General features: G+C 48.6%; 1 protein-coding gene across 1 annotated transcript; it reads right to left on the bottom strand.

The window, feature by feature from the left end:
• Positions 1-446: 446 nt before the first annotated feature.
• LOC144163794 (uncharacterized) lies at positions 447-1838 on the bottom strand. The gene has a single exon (XM_077694506.1). It carries the CDS (start codon positions 1836-1838, stop codon positions 447-449), a length of 1392 nt encoding a protein of 463 aa, XP_077550632.1.
• Between the last annotated feature and the right edge of the window lie 8230 nt (positions 1839-10068).

Here is a 10068-nt window from a genome sequence, read left to right as displayed (position 1 = left end):
GGAAAATGTGACGACCAGCTCCCGTAGGTTTATTATTGCGCCGTACTCGCGAAGGAAGTCCAGGCCGAGTATAAGCTGCTTTGAGCATTCATGCAGCACAACGAAACAACCGGTAAAGGTCACACCACGAATTTCGATCCTCGCGGTACACATGCCAATGGGCACCACGAGGTGACCGCCCGCTGTACGGATTGGCGAGCCATTCCAGGGTGTTGTAACCTTCCGAAGCTTTGCTGCGAGGGAGCCATTTATGACGGAATAATCGGCACCAGTATCGACTAGAGCGGTTACTGGGTGATTATCGACGAATACTGGAATGTCGGCGGAAATTATTTCGTTTTCATCAAAGTTCGTTATCTGGGTCGGGTGAGCTAAAGGAGTTCGTCGCGTCGATGGAGGCTCTGGACCTTGATACGCAGCGGCCTTGCCCCCGGAGGTCGCAGGCTTCAGTTTCCCCGACGTGGGCTCGGGGACCTGTTCCGAGTCTGGTCAGAACTGAGGGGACGGCCAGGCGAGGAGTAGCGTCGGGGTGAGGGAGACCTGGATTGGTGCACTACTCGAGGTGTTGAGGGTAGCTCGTTCACGGCCAGGTACTCCTGAATTTCCCGTGGTCGTTCTCCATAGCGCGGTCGCGGCGCATCCGGCGAAAACCCACGGAGCCCCATTCGGCGATAAGGGCAGTGGCGGATTACATGACCGTCTTCTCCACAATGGTAGCACAGGGGCCTGTTGTCAGAAGTGCGCCACAAGGCCGCTTTACGTTCCAGGCGTCTTGGTTCGTAGCGGGTCGCAGGGTTCAAGACGCGCTGGAATGGCCGTGGAGCAGCAGGCCGAAACACAGGCGCTACAGGAGCAGGAGTGCGGACCACATCAGTATAAGCTGACACTGGACGTGTCACGGGAGCTGCGGTGCGCAGCACATCCGTGTAAGTTGGAACCGACCGTTCGACTTCAGATGTTGGTGGTTCCACCGCTCGGCGCACTTCTTCACGGATAACATCGGCAATGGTAGCGACGGTTGGCTGGTTGCCTCCTCCCTGTAGCAGCTGTAGTTCTTCGCGCAGAACGCTACGCACAAGTTCCCGGAGGGATCTGGTGTCGTCAAATGGTGATCCGCAAGCGGCAATATTCACTTGACGTCCATACTGCGTGGCGCGTTGCCGCAGCGAGCGTTCCATTGTGGACGCCTCTCGTACGAATTCGGCTACTGTCGTAGGAGGGCTTCGAGCAAGTCCAGCGAAAAGCTGTTCCTTGACACCACGCATGAGGTGGCGCACCTTCACTGCTTCACTCATTTCGGGGTCGGCGCGCCTGAACAAGAACGACATGTCTTCCACAAACATGGCCACGCTCTCATTTGGCTTCTGAACCCGGGACTGAAGAGCCTGCTCTGCCTTCTCTTTCCGCTCCTCGCTGCCGTAGGTCTTCAGCAACCTACGCCGGAACTCTGGCCAGCTGGTCATCTTGCGCTCATTATTTACGAACCATATCCGAGCGGACTCTTCCAGCGAAAAGTAAACGTGGCGGAGCTTGCGACTGTCGTCCCAGTCGTTAAACTCGGCTACACGATTGAAATCGTCCAGCCAGTCCTCCACGTCCTCATAGGGTTCTCCGTGAAACGGCCGTGGGGTGCGTGGTGTGTGAAAAACCACCGGCGAGGTGGAACCGCTGCACTGGGTGGTTTGGCTGGCGGTGCTGGTCATGACGGCCCTTTTTCGAGTTGTAAGACAGCCGAACTCGGGTTCAAGGCCTCGCAGGCGGCGGCTCACCTTGTGGACGGGTGTTGTGTCCACTCCACTTGGTTTGAAGATGACGGTTTCTTCGGGGTCGAAGTGCATGGGTTGGTACCCAGCACCTCCACCAAAAATGTCACGGGGAAAATGAAACAGGAGAGTTTAATGGTGTAGACACACAGGGAGAAGACACACTAGGCCGCGATGCAGTAGCACTGGCAAAACAGGCAGAACGCGTCTCGATCCTCTACCTCGTCTTCCTTTTAGTTCTTTCATACCGGCGCTATGACGCATACCCCGATGGGGGGATTGCACTGCGGCAATATTGTTCAATGGAACTGCAGAGGCCTTCTGAATAATCTTGACGACATTTATGAGATTCTGCATGCCAATCAGCCAAGTATAATGTGTGTCCAGGAAACACATCTGAATTCCAAACACACAAATTTCTTGAATAGTTACATGGTATACAGGAAAGACAGGGATGGCTGTACACACTCTTCTGGCGGTGTTGCCATAATCACCCGCAAATCCTTAGCATGCCACCCTGTCACCTTGAACACCGTCCTTGAGGCTGTAGCCGTCCGCACAATAATATTTAATAGATTAATAACGGTATGCTCCATATACATTCCTCCTGATGTTGCACTTACGAGCTCCGACTTCGAGGCGCTGGTAGACCAGCTGCCCGAACCATACATTCTAACAGGCGACCTTAATGCTCACAACTCTCTTTGGGGCTCTTCCAGAACGGATGCCCGAGGTCGCCTGATAGAGAAATTCCTGACATCTTCTGGAGCATGCCTTTTCAACAATAAACAGCCTACATATCATAACATAGGACACAACACATACTCATGTCTTGACTTGGCTATTGGCTCCGCAGTTCTCTTTCCTCTTCTCGAGTGGGGTGTGGGAACTGACCCATATGGTAGTGACCACTTCCCCACCTCACTTAGATATATAGGTAAAGGCCCAAGCAGTTCATCTTCCCATAATAGGTTCAATGAAGCACGAGCTAACTGGAACACATTTACAGAGACATCGAAACTACACCACACATCCATAGCACACCTACACGTAGATGAAGCCGCACAACTCCTCACGGCGCACATCCTCGACGCCGCCGAAAAGTCCATTCCCCACGCCTCTGGTGCCCCGCGCAACCAGCGGAGGCCGTGGTGGAATGAGGACTGTAGGCGGGCGCGAGAGGCCCAGAACAAGGCGTGGGGTGTCCTTCGTCGGTACCCCACGTCGGGTAACCTCATTTTGTTCAAACGGGCCAAGGCGTTAGGAAAACGTGTGCGCCGTGAGGCAAAACGAGAGAGTTGGCGCTCATTCATAACATCTATAAACTCATACACAGACACACGCAAGGTATGGACACGTATACGCAAACTCAAAGGACAACATACACACAGCCTGCCCCTGGTCAGTACAACAGGGGACACACTGGAAGACCAGGCTGACACACTCGCACAACACTTCCAACACGTGTCCAGTTCAGCACACTACACGAACACTTTCCTGAAGTATAAAGCCTCTTGTGAAAAGAAGTCCCTACACGACAACAACAAATCACAGACTTCTTACAACTCCCTGTTTTCACTACATGAGCTGAGGGCTGCTCTGAGCACGTGTAAACCCTCAGCTCCAGGTCCAGACAACATTACATACACAATGATACAACATCTACACGCAGACACACTTGAAGCACTTCTACATCTATATAATAAAATATGGCTTTCGGGGCACATTCCACACTCTTGGAGGGAGGCCATTGTAGTGGCTTTCTTGAAGGAGGGAAAGGACCCGTCGTCCCCCTCAAGTTACCGTCCAATAGCCCTGACGAGCTGCCTGTGCAAGCTCTTCGAGAAGATGATCAATCGCAGGCTTGTGTACTTCCTCGAGTACAATGGTCTTCTCGAGAGCTGCCAGGCAGGCTTTAGGGTGGGGCGATCGACGAACGATCAACTCGTATCTCTTGAATCATATATAAAGGACGCCTTCGTTCATAAACAGCATTGTGTAACTGTGTTTTTCGACCTCGAGAAGGCCTACGACACCGCTTGGCGTTATGGGATCCTTAGTGACCTCAGGTCATTCGGTGTTTCGGGTAATATGTTGAACACCCTTGTTAGTTATTTGTCGGAGAGAGCGTTCAGAGTAAGAGTTGGTTGTGCACTTTCAAAGGTTCACGTCCAAGAAAATGGCATGCCGCAAGGTGGCGTGTTGAGTTGCACTCTCTTTATCGTAAAGATGAACTCTCTTGGAAAGGCTATGCCACCAACAATCTCTTATTCTATGTATGTAGACGACGTGCAAATATCTTTTAAATCATGTAATATGTCAATATGCGAACGTCAAGTCCAGCTTGGTGTCAAGAAGCTTGCCGGCTGGGCAGACAAGAATGGGTTTAAATTGAATCCTGCAAAAAGCTCCTGCGTTGTGTTCTCCAGGAAGCGCGGGGTTCATCCGGACCCAGACATTACTCTGAATGGCGTATCGCTTCCTGTGAACAAGGAGCACAAGTTCTTAGGTGCTGTGTTTGACCAGAAACTCACATTCATTCCACACATCAAGAAACTTAAACATAAATGTCTGAAAACAATGAATATACTTAAGGTTCTCTCCCATCAATCGTATGGTTCCGACAAAGAACTCCTACTACGGTTCTATACTGCTTTGGTTGGGTCTCGTTTAGACTATGGCAGTGTGGTATATGGGTCGGCGAGTAAAACAGCGTTGCGAATGCTTGACCCAGTGCTACACTTGGGGCTACGGCTTGCGTCGGGTGCTTTTCGCACTAGCCCTGTCGAGAGTCTGTATGCCGAGTGTAATAAGTGGAGCCTTGAGAACCAACGGACATACATGGACTTACTTCATGCTTTTAAAATTTCATCTCTGAATAACCATCCTTTTTATCCTGTTTTTAACGACACATCCACATCTGTGCTCTTTGTAAATCGCCCATCCGTTCCTCTGCCCTTTTCACTTAGAGTGAGAGAGCGAGCCTCGGATCTGAGCGCTTCGTTTTTAGATGTGTACAGATCAACCTTTTCAGACATTTTACCTCCTTGGAAAGTTCGTCCTGTGTCCTCCGACCTTTCTTTTATGAAACTTGACAAAAATCATGTACCGCGAGCTGCAATACTGCAGCACTTTCTGTCTCTGCAGTTTAAATACCCACTTGCAGAATTTTACAGTGACGCGTCTAAAACCTCCACTATGGTCTCCTGCGCTGCTCATGGTCCGAATTTCAGTGCAGCCAGAACCATGAGCGTCCACACGACAATTTTTTCAGCAGAAGCTCATGGGATTTTGCTGATTGTACGACACATACATGAAAATCAAATTCCGAAGTCTATCATCTACACAGATTCCTTGAGTGTTGTTCGCGCACTGTCATCGCATACACCCCCCAAAAACCACATAGTTAATCTTGTATTTAACATTATCATGTCTGTGTATGCAAAGAAGCATCAGCTGCTCCTCTGCTGGGTTCCAGGACATGCTGGGATCGCTGGGAATGAGTTGGCAGACGAGAGCGCAGCTGCTGCTGCACTCAGGAACACTGTAGACATAACAACCGTACCGTACACAGACCTCAAGCCACACATAAGACAACACCTGCGCAGAACATGGCAAACACACTGGGATGAACAGACAGACAACAAACTACATGTAATAAAGCCACACTTGGGACGGTACACAGCTGACTCACGCAACAGACACACGGAAGTCGCCTTGGGTAGGCTACGGATAGGGCACACGCATGCAACTCACTCGTATCTGCTGACGGGATCTCCTAGACCCCAGTGCGGCAGGTGCGGAGAGGCCCTATCCGTAGTACACATACTAATCACATGCAAGGCACTTCATACAACACGACACAAACACTTCAGAGAACTCTACAGACAACATATTCCCCTACATCCATCGTTTTTCCTAGGTGATGATGCCATTGTTTCCGTGAAACGTGTGTTTGAGTATTTGTCCGACGTCAAGTTTTTAAACCTCATTTCCTATCACCAATCATGAAATCTGGCCCTATACACCAGCCATGCTCATTGTCGTGTTGTGATTTTACTTTTGTTTTTGCTGAGTTTACGTAGGGTTTAAAGTTTCACCCCTCATATATCACTATTTTTTTTGGCGCTCTTTGCCCCAGTTGGCCTTGCGCCATAAACATCCAAACATCATCATCAAAAGAAGACTTCAAATCAATGGACACAAGCTTGGCCTCATCATCACACGTGAAATTCATTAGAGAAGCCAGAACTCCACTTATCTCTGGCATACCCCGCCGCAGTTGCCCAGTGGCTAAGGTGTGCTGCTGGGCCAAAGGACGCGAGTTTGATCGCCGACGCGGCGGCCGCTTTTCTAACGGAGGAGAAAAGCGAAAACGTCTGTGTGTTGGAGATTTTGGTCCACGACGAAGATAGCCCGTTGGTCAAAATTATTCCGGAGGCCTCCCCTACTGCGCGCCTCATCGCCTGTGTAGAGTCAGCACCCTAAACATAGTAATCAAACAAATCAATATCCCTCGCATACATAGCTTTTGTTCAGAACAACGTGAACTCTATACAATAACAATTCTACAACTCTAGTGTAGAACACAGGAAATACCCCCGCGAACCGACGTGCATCTGCGTTCTATTTTATATAGGTGCAAACAGTTTTCAAGTGGAAAGAACTCCCTACTCGTAAGTGAAAAAGGTTCTCAGTCCACGGCGTCTAAGGACACCGCCCTCAAGAACCAACGAACAAAGAAAGAAAGAAAAAAGCAAGAAAGGCAAACTGAAGTGCTGAATAACCTCTCATCTTTGTTGCATAGGGACACAAAAAGGGAGCACGAGCCTGACACTGCTTCACGTCTGTACAAACGAGAGAGAGCGAGAGAGAGATAGAGCGAGAGAGAGCGAGAGAGAGAGATAAACCTTACCAACTAGAGAAGTGGCATGCCGCTTGTTACACTCCGAACCCCTCTCTTAAATCTCAAATATCAACACATGACTCAAAAACATCAGTCGGTTTTTCGCATATCTCGTGTCGATGTTTTTGGGCTCAATTTGAACTCGATTTCACAGCGGCGGCATAGTAATTGCAAACATACTCGAGCAAAATCCGCTTGTTTTAAGTGCGAATGCACTTCTTAAGCGAGCCTGAAGCGTCCGCCACCGTCCGCATAGCAACAGCTGCGGGTGCGCGCGCTCCTCGTCTTCCTTGGCAACGGGGGGAGATGGGCGCGCGCTGCCTGGCCGCTCACATGGCACATACCCAAGTGGGGGATTGGCCAGGAATCGGGCGTGAGAAGGGCTAATGCACCCGCTTAAAAGAGACACGAAATTTCGAAGCTGAGATCCGCTCTAGCAATCAAGTACAACGAGAACACAAATAGGTGTCTGTGAATAAATGCATCTTTCTTTCTTTGTAGTTGTTTGTGTGTGTGATCTCTCTTTCACGAACATTACCGAACCGCGCAAATTCAACTCGTGCATTCGCACTTTCACATTCTTCCTCTCGGGGAAAGGCGTGTCAATTTTTTTAACCATTCCGGATGTCTGCGGGCTGTCATTTTGCGTGCGTTTTCCGTATTCTGTGCAAATTTTCAGCCTTGTTCGTGTAGGAGATTTATGTGCTTGGTGCGATACTTGAAAACGAGCACCGAAGTTCGGACACTGCAGTGCAGCGGGCGATACAACCACTTTATTGAAGGAGAAGCAATCATGCGCGCTCTTATACCGCAGGTGAACACCCTTTGTCTGTACGCGTAGTGTCGGTGCACTGTGATCGCCGGCGAATGAATGTGTAACCATACCTTGGCGAAATTTGTCAACACCTGTTTGCAATCCGACATACATTCACCACGCTGGGAGCCCACGGTGGGAGCGACGTTGTTACATATACACAAGGCAAGTTCATTCTTTGCCAGCGCTGGTGCATATTTCGTCATGACTGACGACTTCAAGTCCTAACTAAAGGCTGTCGTCACGATGTCGCATTTTGTCGCTATATTAACAGTGTTGCTATCCATACCGTATTGACAGCGACCAAAAGTATGATTTCACCCCAGCCTTTAACAAATATTCTATATTAGTGTAACAAATTTAGGGCGGAGGCTACTGTACCGGCGCTTAGCATTTCCTCAGCAATCTGTATTTTAAAGACGATAGTCTTTTTTGAGCAACCTAAACCTAGGAATTTCGTTGTGTCTGTCCGTCTGTCTGTGACTCGATTCAGACACCCGGCCAAAGTAAAATAGATATTGTGCAATAGTCTTATATACTCACAGCCAAGCGTAAACGTCTAAGCCTTGTTTATATGTTCATACTTGTCAACTTTGTTGAACAAGATCAAGACATTACGCAAATTTAACACAGGAAATTAGTATACCAGGGGTATTAACAGTGTTAGTTGATCAAAAAATTATTGAATGCTCTGTTTTTGATGACAAAATTATACTCTACATCTACTGCAGAAAACCGCCGCCTGTGTTGCCCTTCATATCCCGCTACTGGCGGCATACGAAGAATCACGCGGCAACGGCAACGAAAGGTTCCACTAGCTAGGTAGCACGTTCTGCTTGGAACGCACGTGGAGCACGGGCACGCGGTTCGATAAACATTGTAGTTGGCCGCCTCGATTCACTCGGGTCTCCGCCGAACTGCAGCGCTGGCATCGAGGAACCCGGCTTGTAGCAGTGGAACGCGGTAAATTCAAATCACCTTGGGGAAACCTTTAGTGTGTGTACCTTGCGATGAGCGCAACCGTAAAGGAACAGCATGAGAGGTGAGCTCGAAAGCAAAGGATAGAATTTCCTTGCAAATGTCTACAAAGGCTATCGTCTTATGACGACATTTGCAACTAAAGGAGCAGATGCGCGGCCAATAAAACCCCAGGCGCGGTGCCGCTACAGAATGAAGCAAGGGGCCTGTAATACTTGGTACGAAGTTTCACAAAAAAGAAAACCACGATAGGCAAAAGTGTTCCACGATCGAAGTAAAGAAAATGAAAAAAAATTGAAGGAGGTCGAACTGAACAAGTTCCTTTGGGATCAATAACAGAGGCACGAAAACTGCGCCATACAAGCGCACTTTGAGCGCGAAGCTGCGAGGAAGAACTTCTACTTCAATGTGGGAAAGTGTGTTCAACCAGTTAGGAGGCATGACGTCAAACTATCCTTATAAGCAAAAGTGCTGCTTACCGGCAATATATCGGCTTCCTAATTTCAATGAGTTTTTGGAGAAATAGCAGTGGATCAGGTGCCGAACGGGGCCTAAAGCGTACTTCAGTCCAGCTACCAAAAATATAGCCCAGGAATATAACAAATCCATTGATTGCTTTTGAAAAATAGACACGGCAATGTACCCGCAGAAGCTAGGATATAAACCCAAAGCGTCTTTACACAAGTCTGATGTGTTACATTGTCACCCTCAATGCAAGCAGACACTTTGGCTTATAAACACGATGCAGAATAAAATGTGCTGCGTAATTGAAATCGTGTCAAACAGACTCTGCAATGTTGTCACTTAATAGTCTTTTACAGCGAAGCTCTAATGCTTTGCATCCATTGATCGGCTAATTTCTTATTATACACACTTTTGTCTTTGTGGTAGGCCATTCAGACCAATCATTTGGAGTTGAGAGTATCGAGAAAGTACTATTTCCTTTACACCTGCAACTTTCTGTGTATCACGTTCAGGCTATTCTTTCTGTGGTTGTTGATTATCGGGTTTAACACGCCGACGCAAAGCAGGTCCTAAGGCCCGCTGTAGGGGACGGCCCCGGGTTAATTTTAACCACCTGGAGATCTATATCGTGCGCCCAAATCAGGTTCACACGGCCGTGTTTGTTTTTCCCCTCCATAAGAAAAGTAACCTCAGCAGCCGGGAAACGAACCAGAGTCATCGTGCTCAGCCCACAACGGCTTAGGCACTAAGCCACCGCCGACTATTCTTACTGCTGCTGCTTTCGTAAAATGTGTGGAGTGATCAGCATCACTAAAACAATTGACTATGTTATTGTAAAGGTATGCTTAAAAGCCTGATGCGTTACCTTGTCACCCTCAAGGCAAGTAGAAAGAGAGCGCGGTTGGGTTTTCCGCGTCTTTCACAGTGGTTTGCACGCTTACCGCTTCAAGTGGACCTGTGATAGTTGGCGCAGGCATTCCTGGCAGGGTACTCTAAAAGTCGCGCAGGTTTAATTGCACTGGAAAAAGAGTGTTCAGGGTCTCTTTAAGATAGTATAACGTGTGAAAAGCTTAGACTTTGTTGAAATGCTGTCTCCTTTCTATGCTTTCCAAGAAGTACAAACCATATAGCTACTACAATAG

The sequence above is a fragment of the Haemaphysalis longicornis genome, unplaced genomic scaffold, assembly GCF_048455015.1.
Source record: "Haemaphysalis longicornis isolate Haplotype H1 unplaced genomic scaffold, Haemaphysalis longicornis Haplotype H1 scaffold_13, whole genome shotgun sequence".
Classification (NCBI taxonomy): Eukaryota; Metazoa; Arthropoda; class Arachnida; order Ixodida; family Ixodidae; genus Haemaphysalis; species Haemaphysalis longicornis.
This window is presented reverse-complemented; position numbering and strand designations above follow the sequence as displayed.

Bases quoted from the DNA above. Each gene is read 5' to 3' on its own strand.
- LOC144163794 (XM_077694506.1), bottom strand. From the start codon at position 1,838: ATGCACTTCGACCCCGAAGAAACCGTCATCTTCAAACCAAGTGGAGTG.